The sequence below is a fragment of the Littorina saxatilis genome, linkage group LG12 (genome assembly GCF_037325665.1).
Source record: "Littorina saxatilis isolate snail1 linkage group LG12, US_GU_Lsax_2.0, whole genome shotgun sequence".
Lineage (NCBI taxonomy): Eukaryota > Metazoa > Mollusca > Gastropoda > Littorinimorpha > Littorinidae > Littorina > Littorina saxatilis.
Genome location: NC_090256.1, coordinates 57,460,820 through 57,477,145, shown reverse-complemented (window position 1 = coordinate 57,477,145; position 16,326 = coordinate 57,460,820). Strand labels below are relative to the sequence as shown.

At 40.3% G+C, this 16,326-nt stretch overlaps 1 protein-coding gene across 3 annotated transcripts in view; it reads left to right on the top strand.

Moving 5' to 3' along the window:
* The first annotated feature begins 200 nt into the window (after positions 1-200).
* The window catches only part of LOC138982350 (uncharacterized), a 33,052-nt gene continuing 16,926 nt past the window's right edge, over positions 201-16,326 (top strand). For all 3 annotated transcript variants that reach the window (XR_011460852.1, XM_070355601.1, XM_070355602.1), the window contains exons 1-6: positions 201-810; positions 8,260-8,457; positions 9,482-9,657; positions 10,663-10,719; positions 13,537-13,658; positions 15,210-15,346. Coding sequence is in view for 2 of the 3 variants with exons in the window: in XM_070355601.1 (XP_070211702.1) it covers positions 472-810; positions 8,260-8,457; positions 9,482-9,657; positions 10,663-10,719; positions 13,537-13,658; positions 15,210-15,346 (1,029 nt within the window). In the remaining variant the exon portion in view is untranslated. The remainder of the gene's footprint in view (positions 811-8,259; positions 8,458-9,481; positions 9,658-10,662; positions 10,720-13,536; positions 13,659-15,209; positions 15,347-16,326) is intronic.

The following is a 16,326-nucleotide window of genomic DNA, read 5'->3' as shown; positions in this document are numbered from 1 at the left end:
ATTATATATAGGTTATATTTTAATATGATTTTTGAGAAGAAAAAAAATTGGGGCCGAAACGTCTTAGGGCCGAACCGTCTTAGGGCCGAAACATCCTGAAATGGGCCGAAACGTCCTGACTTTTAGGGCCGAAACGTCCCAAATGGGGCCGAAACGTCTTAGGCCCGAAACGTCTTAGGGCCGAAACGTCCGGCATTCAGATTATAACCAACGGCGGACACTGCTGATTGCGCAATGATGGCTTCGCGGAACATATTTGCTGTGGCTTGGACAAGTGCAACTCTCCGCGAAGCAGTCGAAGAAAAGGCTGGGCAACCCTACGCTAAGCTTATCAGTCGGGAGCGGAGATCACATGTATGAGTATCAGCAGGTAGTTGCAGGTGATAGAATGAGTTAGCTTGAACCACTGTGACAAACAAAAACTCGAAGTTTTACATACTAAGCTTACCTGATTTCAGAATTTGGATAATAATGGCCACAGCAGCCAAGAAAGCAAAAGTGGATTCAACCACACCATCAACCAAAGTATGCCCTTACGGCGTAGCATGCTACAGGAAGAACCCAGCTCACTTCGCGGAGTTCTCCCACCCAAAGGACGGTGCTTCTACTTCCAAACTTGATGCTTCTTTGGACAGTGCAGCAGCATCGGTTGGTTCCAGCGCTTTTCCCCCGTGCATGTATGGAGCCAAGTGTTATCGCAAGAACCTGCTGCACTTTGCAGAATATTCACACCCCACTGCTGGCCCAACCTCGGACCCGACAGACAGTGACGGCGGTGACACTGATGTCTATGATTCAGATGACGACAAGGTAACACAAAGGCCAAACACAAACACGCCACACGCATGCACACAAGACACGCACGCACTGACAGACAAGCACATAAAGGCAAACATACCCGCTAAAACACACACTCGCGCGCATGCACGCTTGTGAACAGTCAAGCTAAAGGCATTTCAACCTACAGGTCTATACCAAAACTACATAATGAGTTCTACCTTCCAGGGGAATTCCCACCACACTTGCTCTTCTTGCGAGGGTGGAGGGAGCTAGTGCAAGCACAGACCATAATATAGGCTATGGAGCAGCGCTTGACTGACCGCTCCTCCTCTTCTTCCACTTTTTATCTCAACGCTAGTTGTTGTTGTTGTTGTTATTGTTGTACATGATGATGTTTTTTTCAGTAATCTTTCCCTTTTTACATCATCCGTCGTCATCGTCATCATCATCGTCATCCTCATCATCATCTTCAACATCATTGTCATCATCATCTCCTCTTCATTTACCCTCGAAAACACACTCTTACACACACACGGCGCGCACACATGCACACACACACAAACACATGCACACACACACACACACACACACACACACACACACACACACACACACACACACACACACACACACACACACAAACAAACAAACACACTGTGACACGAACACACACACACACACAAACACACACGAACGTACAAACACACACATACACACACACGCACATGCACACACAAACACACATACACACACACACAAACACACACAGACTTGGGCTCGTGGGAAGCCGCAGACAGTCAGTGCTGCCACGGTGAACGTGACCAGTTGAGTCAGCGACAATAGAATTATAGATGACCTTGGGGGTTCCACTGACTATGTTTAGTGACAGGAAATTCCGCAGGAATGTGGCGGGGAGTTTTACCGGGGAGAATCTTGTATTGTATGACTTTGTTTAATTCTTTATCTGTGTGTGTTTACGCTTAAAATAGCACCGGTTTGATGATTGATTTGAAAGAAGAGAGACTTCTAAAGTATACATTGTGTGCTTTGTGTGATGAGTCTCCCGAGTTTTGAAACAGCGAGAAATTGGCATGTTCTTCAGATAAACATGATGTCTGTAGTTAGGATTGACACACGCTCTTGTGCAAGCATACATGCGCACAGGCACACACAAACAGACAAACATACGCACACGCAAACAAAGCAAATAAAACTAAGCATACCAAGTAATTACACATAAGGAGGTAAATGTACACACATGTATACATGTACACTCTCATAATTATACACACACACACACACAGAGCAAATAAAGCATCCATAGCCTTGCATAATTGCACATGAGCAGGTAAATGGGAACATACAACTGTACAACCCTATTCATGAATATATATACAGGGGTGTACCTTTACTTTTTTTGCTACCGGCCAGGGGGGCCGGTATGTCAAAATTTGAACCGGGGCCCCCCCAAATCCAAACCGGCCCCCAACCATCCCAGATTTCCTACAACCACCTCAGCGGCTCGTATCAACATTCGTCGCGTGCTAAACAAATACACTTAAGACATACATATACACTAATAATGCATACATGTGCATTTTCACTGCTAATAACTACCACAAACACACACAAGACTTACTGACAAAATGATATGTTTCAATAGAATCGTATTAAATTAATTTAGTGTTATTTTGTTGTTATTTCTTTCTTGTTTGCTCTGTCTTTGGTTGTTTAGTGTGTCTGTGTGTAAAGGGGGGGGGGGGGGGGGCAGATTTGTATATGTCCTTATTCAGAAGAGAGTTGCATCCCTTGTCCTGTTGTCAAACTCTGTCTTTTCTTCTTGATCACATAATTATCGGCTTTTTACTTCCCTACTTAATGGGAAACAGTTGACAACAATATCACTGTCACCACTAGGTTGGTCAGCTATGTTGGTAAAAACAAATTTTAGAACACCTCTCAGTGAGTATCCTTAGGTCAGTGACCATTACATTGCATAGAAACTGGGTCAGTGGACTACATTGCTCATGCTGCTTCACAGTTTGACCCCAAACCAACCCAGTTACACCATGTGAAAGGCTGTCAAGGACTGGCCAGGGAAGCACAATAAGAGAGGGGGTGAAGTGAAGCAAATAGCACAGAGAGGGGGAGGGAGGTGGGGGGTGCGTAGCTATTCAGACCGCTAGTGGCACTGGAGGGGTGAAACCACAGAGATATAGAATAGAGCCACCAAGCGCTGGGCTGCCAGTGGAAATGATTGCAGCAATTTAACCCAGAGCTACTGGGCCAATGCCTGTACATATGTATGACGGCTTACTAGTGCCAAAACCTCATAATTGTAATTATCAAGGGAAAATTAGTAATTTTCCCTTGATAATTACCATTTTCCCAGAATAATTACTAACTTTCACCTGTTAATTACTAATTTTTATACAACTCCTGCAATGCAACCGAGGGGTGGATTAAATCTAGTTGATTATTTTTAGACAAGTGAGAAATTAGAACGAACTACTTTGATTACACCAAAAATCACACGTGGATTATTCGAAGTAAGAATAAAGAGGGCTAAAAAATAATCAACACTAGAATTTATTTTTAGAACATTTGAAACCCAGACGATTGGACCCTGTTGCGGAAGAATACGTACAACGTTGACTCAAAACTGTAACAACAATGGCTGACGTGTATGAAGTACACGCATACCTCGCCAGGTTTGTTTCTGTGACTAGTCGACAGACGATGCCATTTGCTTTGTGTGTGTTTTTGTTGTTGCTTACTGTACGTGTAAAATCCAGTTCTTTAACAGGCAACAAACCTTGCAAATTTCCAGAAGCTGCAATCTGAAGCGACCTATCTCTGATTCTAGCAGACGATCTCTCCAATGTTTAACACAAAATCAGCAAACTCTCCTGTCACAGAACGTCCATTATATAGTGCAATGTTGAAATGAAGTTACCGGTCTGAAACATTTAGTCGTTTATTCTGAGACAATCCTTGTTCTCTTATCATCTACAGATTTACCGCAGTCTTCACCACGCGAATTCACAACAGAAGTCAGACTTTCGAACGTATACAATCTACGTAGGCAAGCACGATACGTCATGACGTCATATGATTCCTAGCATATTGACGTAATGCTAAACATCCGGTTATCCCGAGTTTTCTCCGTAATACATGTCCGTAGGTTTTTCAATGTTCGGTTATTTCCGTGGCTTCATGCGGAAAGGGAACCGTCGTCTGCTATCAACGACATGGACCATTCTGGTCCTTGTTGCTGACAAAAACATGATTTTAACACAGAATGTAATGTCAGAATAGCTATATAAACGCTATTGTGTTTTAATCGTAGCAATGGGGTCCGATATTTAGACCAGACAAGTATAATGCCGACGAGTCGGAGACTAAGAATAAAGTAAAAGAATAGGGACTATTTGAATGACGCGCATTTGACACTCTGAGTGATTAGGCTGAAATGAAATTGCGTACAAAATGTCGTCTGCATGACTGCATGTTCGACCCGTGTTGTTCGTTGTATAAATAGCTTAAACAATGACGACAACTCGTTGATTACTGGAAAATAAACCACGAGTGGGTATTTGCAGCCGCTTGGTAATTCACGAGTGTGCGGAGCACACGAGTGAATTACCAAGCGGCTGCAAATACCCACGAGTGGTTTATTTTCCAGTAATCAACTCGTGGTCATTGTTTAAGCTCTATTTAGTTTTGGCTCACTTCCTGACGGATTGCTAGTGCCAAAACTAAAAATTAGTCATTTTCCCGTGAAAATGAGTAACTAACAGGTGAAAACAGTAACTGACGGCGTTAATTAGTAATTATCACGTGATAATGGGTAACCCCAGGTTTTGGCACTAGTAAGCCGTCATAGGGCTTACTTGTGCCAAAACCTCATAATTGTAATTATCAAGGGAAAATGAGTAACTTTCCCTTGATAATTACCATTTTCACGTGTTAATTACTAATTTTCCTGGGAAAATTACTAACTTTCACCTGTTAATTACTAATTTTTAGTTTTGGCTCACTTCCTGATGGATTGCTAGTGCCAAAACTAAAAATTAGTCATTTTCCCGTGAAAATTACTAATTATCCCATGAAAATGAGTAACTAACGAGTGAAAACAGTAACTGACAGCGTTAATTAGTAATTATCACGTGATAATGGGTAACCCCAGGTTTTGACACTAGTAAGCCGTCATACATATGGCCAGTTGGATTTCTCTGGCCAGAAATAATAATTGAAACCCTAAAAACACGCTCCAACACTCCAGTATTGTCAGGAAAAACGAGAAAACGAAAAACGAAATAACTAAAAACGAAATAACGAAAAAAGAATTACCTCCCTTTGTTCAGTGGCGCAGATGAATGATCTGGCAGTGAAGGGCTAAAGGTTTACTATTCGCTGCCACAATGTTAGTATCTGGCATTTGCCAATGTGGGTGTCAGAAAAATTTCCCTTTCCTTTTTCTGCCTCGCGGTGGCTGTTTTTCTATTTGGTACTCAGCGACTCAGACACACACACACACACACACACACACACACACACACACACACACACACACACACACACGCACAAACACGCACAAACACACACCCACACACACATTAAAACAGACATACGCACACACACACACACGCGCGCACGTACACTCGTGCACACACACACACACACACACACACACACACACACACACACACTCACACACACACACACACACACACACACACACACACACACACTCACACACACACACACACACACACACACACACACACACACACACACACACAGAACCAAGACAAGACAAGACAAATTCTTTATTACCGTCCCTGCCCCATGAGAGGTACTTATCTAATGATAATACGTTTTATGAATGATAACATGACAATCAAAGAAATAATAAAAGCTAACAGACAGATAAACAAATAAACAAACAAGTTTAACAAACAAACAAACACAAATATACACACAGACTAACATAAAACACAGTTTCGATCAAGCAAAAATACGTAAAATGTCAAGAAAAAAAATTCAACTTGGGAATAAAAGTAACAACTAAGTTATAAGTAATAACCATGTAGCACCTCTTCATAAGACATGCCATGAAATCCATGACGTATAGTTATCTACTGAAACTTATGAGAGGTAGAATCATACAAGGCATCCATCTTTGTGGGGGTTCTCAAATTATGAAAAGTAAATCTAGAAGGAGGTGCTTCCAATGATGAGTTTATGCATCATAACGCCTTTGTTGTACATGAATCTTGATTTAAGAGGAAGGATGTTTTAACGTTGATAATCTTCGTTGGATACAGAGATTTCATGTGCAATCAAAATAACCTTGATTGCATTTTTATGTCAACTAAATAAAGGCTTATAAGTTTTTGAGAGAGAGAGAGAGAGAGAGAGAGAGAGAGAGAGAGAGAGAGAGAGAGAGAGAGAGAGAGAGAGAGAGAGCCAGCCAAGGACACAAACACACGATTTGCTTCATATTGTGCCTTGGCCGCATAGTTTTTAATGTTAGCATGTCATAATAAAACACTCAGCAGTAAAATCTGGAAGGTATTTTGGGGATCGAGAAAGAGGATCGTTGGTGTGGGTGGTGAGTTGAGGGGCTGGCAGCAAATAGTAAAAGGACTAAACATCCTCTACTTAATATACATGTGTATCTATTAAAGTCTTCGCTGAAATTGAAAATGTATTCATCAATCTGGATCTGGATAACCCGCCTGGGTTGGTGGTTGGCGGGTGTGCCACAGAAGCCGACGACGACTATCAACGTGACGTTTTTTTGGGTGTGCGCATCTAAAAGAGTCTTAAAAGTTCACTGTACACAAGGTGGATATAGTGTACAACTCCAGCTGGTCTTCTTGCTGCTGTACTTGCGGTTTTAGTCCGTTTGCCCTAGAATGTAGGCTTTTCAAGCACAGTTAAAAAATGCTATGTTACAATGTTAAAAACTGGATAAAAACTACTAAGGCTCTCACACTGGTTTCTGCCCCCCTAACGCCGATGAGAAGGCGCTGGGCGTGGTCAATGAAGTAAAACCTGCAATGGGCAGCCCGCTGTGAACACAGAGCTTCATGTACCGGTATATATACACATACTGACAGACAGACAGACACACACACACACACACACACACACACACACACACACACACACACACACACACACACACACACACACACACACACAGAGACATGACACAAACAAACACAAAATACAGAATGAAAGTTGAAATCAAAATGCAAAGCTTGCTTATAACCGAATGATGTACAATCGCAAGAAAGAGAGAGACACAGAGAGAGAGAGAGAGAGAGAGAGAGAGAGAGAGAGAGAGAGAGAGAGAGAGAGAGAGAGAGAGAGAGAGAGAGAGAGAGAGAGAGAGAGAGAGAGAGAGAGAGAGAGAGAGAGAGAGTTGTTTCACTTGTTTACGTGAATGAATGACAAAACCAGTGACTGACCATACTAGAGCCAAGTAATCTCACATTGTGGGAGAGAATATTGTGCTCATTAATACATCTACAATTTAATTACATATAAAATTTAAATTGTCCCACTGAAAACCGACTGAGAGACAATCAAATCAAATCAAATTTTATTTTACGAGGGTTGTGGTATAAGCAATACAAACACGCTTCTTTTCAACCAGCCCTCGCCCAGAGTGGGACTACTCGAATGTTATATATTTACAAAACACAACATAAAAGTATAAATAAAAAGAGAAGAGAGAGAGAGAGAGAGAGAGAGAGATGTTAGTGTTTTCAATATTAAAAAAAAGCAAAATTAAGTGGCAGCCAGACACACGCATCATTATTCTACAAGTTTGTATTTTTTTTGTTAACATGATTATAAGCTTTAAACAAAGTTTTATCGGGATTGTAAGCTCTCAAAAACAAAGACCGGGCAGAGCGAAAGCAGGGTTTGCCAGCGAAAGAAAGGGCACACCGCGATGGCCGGCGCGCGGGTGTCGGTTGCTGCATGTGTTGCGGCGCTTGGTGGCTTTATTCTATATCTCTGTGGGTGAAACTCTGATCAAGTGAGGCAGAGGGGGGTAGCTCTATAAACAATGTGTCTGGGCCGCTTGGTTGTATTAGTGGCAGCCTTCTCAAGGTGGGGCAGAGGGGGGGTTGAGAGGGCAGTAGAGAAGTGACAGATTTTGAGATGCCCGAAGTGCGGGTGAGCCAGGTACTTGAGGTCGCCCTAAACGATTGCGGTCAGGCGGGTGTTAAGGTACACTCCTGTATATATATAATATACATAAATGAATATACATGGGGATGAACATACACCCAACACACACACACATACACATACACAGTAAACATACAACCACAAGCCCACAAACCTATAGCTGTTACAGTGTTATAGTGCCTGAGCTCTGACTCAGAGAAATTAGAATGATGCCACTCATCACACACCAAGGCTCACCATGTCAGTCACACAGTTATGCATCCCCAGGAAACAAAGAAGGACAAGAATGACATTCTGAACCGAGGGATGTCGCTGGTGAAGAGCTTCTCCCAGATGACGGAGCAGGAGCGCAAGGAGCTGATCCAGAAGGCGTTTGAGGTCAAGCAGAAACTGCAGGAGGAGCTGGCGGCCACCAAGAAAAAGATGGAGCAGAAAGACAAGGAGCTCAACAGGTTGCAGGAAGAGGTCAGGCTTCTTACTTTCCTTTTCTTCTCACATTTCATTCATATTTTTAATGAAGCCTATGTTGTAAATAGGAAAGAGTTAGGCAAGTTCCGTCCTAATTGTCGGATTCGTTTTCATACCCTATGTTAATATGCTATCATTATTTGGAGAGGGTTTTTGTTTTTGGTTTTGATTTGCTGTTGTATGATACAAAGTGAGTGAGTGACGAGCGCAGTGGCCTAGTGAATAAGATATCGGCCTCCTAATTGGAAGGTCGTGAGTTCAAATCCTGGCTGCGGCAACTTGTGTGCAGACCTGCTACTAGTGCCTTCATGTGTACACGCAAGCACAAGACCAAGTGCGCACGGAAAAGATCCTGTAATCCATGTCTGAGTTCGGTGGGTTACAGAAACACAAAAATACCCAGCATGCTTCCCCCAAAAAAAACACTTGTGCAATATTTAAAGCGTGAGTGAACGTGGGAGTTTCAGCCCATGAATGAAGATGAGGAAGAAGAAAGAGAGTGAGTGAGAAGAGGATTGTCCTTGCATTGATTAGAGTAGGTGAAACATAACTTCTTTCAATTACATGTATTACATGTACATGTATTTGCAAAACCACTGTGAGAAAAGATTTGTATACATGAAGAAAGAAGGTTAGCATTGATGTGAACAGAAATTAAGGTACAAATCACTGGGCCAATTGGGGGGCCCAGTTGCTCAGTTGATAGAGCACTTGACTTGTGATCCTAAGGTCGCAGGTTCGAATCCGGGCCAGGATCGACACAGGTCAATTTTATGTGCAGACTCAGAGACCGTATTCATGTTCCACCCCTCGGAAGATCTCGGTCATTCTGCCATAAGTGCAGGTGGCTGATAACACCTAAATGCACATACACCTGGGTGAGTTGCTGCTAGCTTTTCACTGGGAGGAAGCGACCCGAATTTCCCAGCGATGGGACAATAAAGTAATGAAAATGAAGAAAATAATTAAATACATGTATACAAACAAAACAGTCAAAAAAGCTGACAGGTGTGTTTAACAGGTGAACAAAGGTATCTTGCTGGTGGAGGGAGAGGAGGAGGCAATGAAAGGGGACAAAACTGTCTACTTCCCCCTGGTACCAGAGAGAGACTACAAGGAGGGATCAGCTGATCAGATCCACTTCCGACTGGCTGAGTCGCAGTTCTATCGCCTCATTAGCGGTGCAGGGTTGTCCACGTAAGCATGTTTGACATTATAAAAGATGTCTCCAGTGGTCAATGAATTATTGCAGTCAGTGTGAAGATAAACTCTGGAGGCACAGGTTTGTCTTTGAGCCAGTGTGTTCCTTTAATGCATTATCCTTGTAAGACAGGCGTAGTGGATAAGACATCGGCCTCCTAATCGGAAGGTTGTGAGTTCAAATCCTGGCCGCGGCCGCCTTTCCGATCTCCCAGGTCAACTTGTGTGCAGATCTGTTAGTGCGCCTTATCCCCTTCCGTGTGTACACACAAGCACAAGGCCAAGTGCGCACGGAAAAGATCCTGTAATCCATGTCAGAGTACGGTGGGTTATAGAAACACGAAAATACCCAGTATGCTTCCCCCCGACATCGGTGTATGCTTCCTGAATGGCGGGGTAAAAACGGTCATACACGTAAAAATCCAGTCATGCAAAAACATGAGTGAACGTGGGAGTTTCAAGCCCATGAATGAAGAAGAGAAGAAGAAGAGAAGAAGAAGAAGATCCTTGTGAGTACAATACATTGAAATCTAACTCAAATTCAAAGGCACTGTTCTTCTCATGTAGAGAATTTGTTTTAAATGATACCCTTCTCATAAATCAGCTATGCTGTGAGTATTTTGAGAGTGAGTGTGTGTGTTTAGTCTGTTATCCTTTGTTTTTAAATTATTAATAATAATAATGTATAATATTTATATAGCGCATGTATCCAGGGTTTAACCCTGCTCAAAGCGCTGTACAATCAAAATACTACGACAACAAAACATCATATAACGTGCAATCACACACATATCAATGAATAACACATTGCTCTATAAAACATTATCACAAACACACGCACGGGCACACACACGCACAACATAACACAAATTGCTTTTGTTTATGTATTTGTTTAATATGAACTAACATATACACTTGAACGTCTCGATAGAGTTGTATTATTTTTTTCTTGTGTTGTCACGTTTGAGTTTGTGTGGTTTTTAGTTGCCCTGTGAATTGCAGGTTCAGGGTGACAAAAGTGGAGTACGTTGTTACACCGGATCATGTCAAGAGATTCAAGTGAGAAGAATTCAATGTCTGCAGTTAGAGAGAATACAACATGGCTTGCTGTGTGATTAGTCAGGTTTACACAAGTTATTTTTATTTTTTACATACATAGTCAATATTTGACTAAATGTTAATCGAGACGTGTGTGTGTGTGTGTGTGTGTGTGTGTGTGTGTGTGTGTGTGTGTGTGTGAACAATCAATCAATAACATTTCATTTCACACCACAATAATTACAAAAGATAAAATAACCACTCTGTCATATGTAGGATAAAATGAGTCTTATTGCACACATATAGCAGATACTTTTTGAAAAATACTTCATGTAAGTTGAAGAGGGGTTTGAGAATATTTACGCTAGCTTAGTTCCAAATGTTGAGGGACAGAGAGAGAGATAGAGATAGAGAGAGAGATGAAAATATGTGATATGAACCAGTTGTTAGATTTAGATGCTTCAGCAGAGCCTGGAGAAAAGTGAAAGAAGAAATGAAAACTTGTTTCCATGCAACACAAAAGTGTACACACAAAAATAACAATATTTTGATCCAATATTCTGGTTGGTTTAATATAAGAAGAGGTGTCCGACAAGGCAATAGCCTGTCACCATATTTGTATTTAATATGTTCCAAGATATTGTCATTAATGTTACGTAATAATTCTGTGATAAAAGGATTGAAATTGAATAACGAGGAAGTGTTATTGTCTCAGTTTGCGGACGATACAACTCTTTATTTGGATGGCAGTAAAGAATCGTTTGTTGAATGTGTTAAAACTTTACAGAGATTTTCTAAATTTTTCGGATTAAAGATAAATAAGGAAAAAACTCAAATTGTGTGGATCGGAAGAAAGCGAAATTCACAAGAAAGATATATGAGAGATATGAACTTTTGTTGGGACCCTGGGATTTTTAAAGTATTGGGAGTCAAATTTTCGACAAACACCAGCAACAATTTGGAAATTAATTATGAATGAAAATTAAAAAAGATTAAATGAATTTTAAACGATTCGAGCCAAAGACAGGTACAATTGTAAATAATGAATGGATTGAAAATGATGTATTGTTTGTCCATCAGTTATTACATTTAAATGGAAGTTTTTTGACTTTTGAAGAATTTAATTTAAATTTTCCTTTTGTTCAAACAAATTTTTTATTTTATGAAGGAGTGATTAAGTCCTTACACAAGTGGATGAAATACTACAAGTAGATAACATTGTTCATTGGCTCTATCGACGCCCGTTTTTAACCACTTTATATGATTAACCGTTCATAGATCGTCGTTCTCCCGAACTAACTCCTTAGTATGTCATCGAGAATAGGGATATCCTTGAATTCATGCGCCTTTCGGCAATTGGTCAATGCATTTCGTATCAACAATGTCGGTCTCGCTTGAAATTATCGCTACTTGATATTACTTTCCAAACTTATACGAAGTGACCGGGAGCGTAGGGTCAGTTACTGAACTATCCCCGAACAATGAGATATGGAGAACAGTACACAAATACGAACGGAGAGACTCGGAAACTCGAGTCACCGAGTCGTCGCCACGCTCGAGAACTCAAGTGTAAAATTTGAAGTTAAAATCTCCCTCGACTACAGTGCGACAAAATAGCTCAGATTGACGGTGCGCTAAGTCCTTACTTTTGTGGTCCCGGATTCGATTCTCTTCGAAGGCAATTTTATTTTTATTCTTTTCTGAACTCGTAATTCTTGTATTTTATTCATTTGCTTCATTCCAAACAATTTTCAACTTTTTCTTGTTTTCTTAACTCTATATACTTGTATGTTTTTCATTTTGATTTATCCCAAAGATTTTGAGTCATGTATTGAAAATCAAATATAGTGTATGAGTGCCATTGAACAGCTTGAATTCCCACAATCCCATATTCTATTTTTTAGTAATGGATATTCCCAAGGAAAGGTCAAAGGGCATATGTATCATCGCGTGTCGACTGCTGGTAATAGTACTTAAAGCTGCTTCTATTATGATAGGCTTCTGGTCCTTACGAAAATATCAGATTCGTTAAATGGTTTTCAGATTAGAGATTATAAACCGTGGCAGATTATTTGTAGAGGCAAACAGGCAATTAAAGAAGTTTTTTTGAAATCAAAATGTTATGGTAACCCTGCAGGCATGATCAGATGGAATATGTATTTTTACAACCTTAACTGGAAACAGATTTTTGATAAGTGTTTTAAAACAACTAAGGACACACAGTTAAGATGGTTCCAGACCAGATTGCTTCATCGCATTCTTGGTGTTGCTAGCCGGTTATTTATTCAAAAGATTCTTGACAGTCCTCTTTGTGCTTTTTGTAAAATGAAACAATTTCCCATATATTTTGGTCGGAAATTTTGGACTGATTTGGAGGATTTGTTAAACAGAAGTTGTATTTACCGCGCAAATGTTCTTTTTACAGAAGAATTTATATTGTTTGGTTGTATGAATAATGTTAACGTAGATGTGGTTTTGGATTTTATTATTTTGTTTGCAAAGTTTTATATTTATAAGAGTAAGTTACAAGAGACTGTTAGAAATATTTTTAAGGAATTTGAAATACAGATTTGAAATAGAAAAATATTCCAGTTTCATTGCTGGTAACATTATCAAATTTGTAGAATTATGGTCCTCATATGAAAAGTTGGCTAGGTTGTGCAGAGATGTGATGATTTGTGGTTTTTTTTCTTCTTTTCTTTGACTGTATTATTATTTGACTGTATTATTATTAAGCAGCTAGTACGTTCATTATGTCCTCATTGTTTGCTTGTGTTGTCCTTGTAAAGAAAAAAAAAAGTGTAAAAAAAAAAAAAAAAATTTGATCTCTAATGACAGGACAGCAAAGGAAAAACTCCATAAAGAAAGAGGAGAAGACATGGCATGCTCTGTGCTGGCGTTCCACGGGACGGATGAGAAGAACATCACACTAATTTGTGAAAAAGGATTCAAAGTTCCAGGTATTTCACCACCACCTTCTTTAAGAATATACAAATGTAAGAAATCCAAACAGAAGGTATGAAGATATATTTAGCATGTGTTGCTATTAACACTTTCGCGACGGGAGGTGACTATATTAGTAATAGCGCTGCAACGCCCACGGACGGGAAGTGACTATTTTAGTATTAGACATACAAGGTACACGACTCGTGATTGCTTCCCGGTTTTTGAAGCTTGCAGTAAATTGAGTTGTTTCCCTTGACACACTTGGTGTGCCCTTCCGCCATATGCAACATTAGCCTGATTTGTGCGGTTTTTTCGAGAAAAAAAATGAATCGAAGGCGAGCCTTGTCACGGGAGGAGATTCTCCGGATGTTGGATCTTGAGGACCCTGTAGATCATGATTCCGACGTGTTGTTTTCGCCTCAAGAAAGCGATAATAGCAGTGATATTGAGGAAGAAACAGTCCTGTTGTTGCTGCTAGTATGAGTCGGCAAACTACACGTGTTAGGGTGGTACTGCATGAATCTTCGAATGTGTAGTTGCAAGGGGGGCGTGGCAGCACTGATAACAATGGATGGCTGGAGCCTAATCCTTTTGGAAATGTTCATAGGTGTACAGTTGGGACTTTGTTGTGAAAATGTGACTTATATTCAATATGGATTACCTAGACATCATTTGGTGAGTGTCACAGTTTTGTTTCATTTGAGTCAGGATGCTGTGTGTGAATGCGGGATTTGCTTGTTTTTTTCTTTGTACTGTCTCCTTATTTCTGTGTAGAATTTTAACAATATTTCAGCTAATTCATAGGTTTTACACCTTGTTTGGTTATAAAATTATTTATAATACTTTCTGTTAAAAAATAACTTTTAAAAAAGCAGTGGAAAAGAAAACACACACAAAAAAACGTTAAAAAACACAAATTATCCCCCTTTCACCCCCCCTTTGCTAAAACAAATCGCGTGACAAACTTATAAATAGCACGACTGAACTGGGCATCCATTTTTTAATTAGTACACAAAATTTGGTGGTGATTGGACTTAATTCAAGCTTGCTAGACAGATTTCTTTACAGTTACTGTTTTTTGGGAAGTTTCTTGGTGGCAAGCTTGGGCAGGCAGGACGTTAACGCCGTGGCAATGCTAGTCACAATAGTGTTAAGCCTGTTGGAACCCTATCTGCTGATTTGAATTCTGAATCAGTCAGTTGTGACACAACAGAGACATTTTTTTGTAAGATAGTTTCGGCCTTCAGCAAGTCTGAGTCTTTGCCACAGCTTTACATATGCTACCAATTTTACAACTAAAATCAGCCTTTCTGGTCAAACCAGACCCTTCATTGACAACAAGATTTACATTTATCAAAAAGTATCTTGTTCATTAAAGGATAACTGGAGTTGAACAGTATTTCAGCTAGTTTCAGGGTAATTGTCCTCTCAAGACAGTCATAATAAGTGACCTTTCTGCCTTGAATGAATGTACAGAATTTGAGAGGGGAGGAGGTGGGGGGAGGGGGGGGGGGGGGTTGTAGCGAGTACATTGTGCTTAGAGAGACCATATGGTGCATCAACAGGAGAATCAGGGTTTCACCACAAGACGGACACAGGGTGGTACGGGGCGGGGGTCTACTTCAGTGAGTACCCTTCCTATTCCATGAGCTACATCAGCGGGTCAACCAAACTCTTGCTGTGTCAAGTTCTCCCCGGCAAGGTACGTGACACCACAGCAAGGACAACCATAACAACAAATGTATACTATAGTGGAACCCCTCTTTTAAGACTTTATAATCTTGAAAAGGAGGGAGTCTTACTATGGAGATAAATTTACTGAGGTTATGAGCAGAAAATCTGAAGAAAAAAAATAGGGTCTTAAAAGGGAGGGATTGTTAAATGGTTGGGGGAGGGAGGGGGGGATGTGTTTTGAAAGGGGGGTTCAACTCTTCTACCGCCATATTTTTCCTAAACAACAGTGACAGTATAAACAAACAAGTCGCGTAAGGCAAAATTACTACATTTAGTCAAGCTGTCAAATTCACAGAATGAAACTGAACGCACTGCAATTTTTCACCAAGACAAAGAGAGGTTCGTCAATCACCGCGAGAAGGAAATCGCTCACTTTGTACGTGCAAAACGAAATTAAATTGACAAGCCAGAACAGCGCGGTAGAGTATTGCGCTAAGCAGGAAAGCGAGCTTTTCTGTATTCTTTTTAACTTTCTGAGCTTGTTTTGAATACAACATATCATATATACGTGTTTTTGGAAGCAGGAAATCATAAAGGATAAGATGAAATCATGTTTGGATCGATTTCGCACATTTTAATCGTAGCACTAATTAACCTATTTTCGTTAATTGTGATCCACATTTTAAGAGTAAACATAACGTAGGTATATATTTTCTAAATCAGAATTTGATGAAGAATACGATGCAATTAAATTTGAATCTCTTTGCGAAAATTTGATTTTAATGACAACTTTAATGAGCAAACTCATCAATTAATATTTAAGCTTCCAAGCTGAAATGCAATACCAAAGTCCGGCCTTCGCGAAGACTGCTTGACCAAAATTTCAAAAAATTTGGTTGGAAAATGAGAGCGTGACAGTGCCGCCTCAACTGTCACAAAAAGCCGGATATGACGTCATCAAAGACATTTATCAAAAAAATGAAAAAAACAGGTGGGGATATTATACTC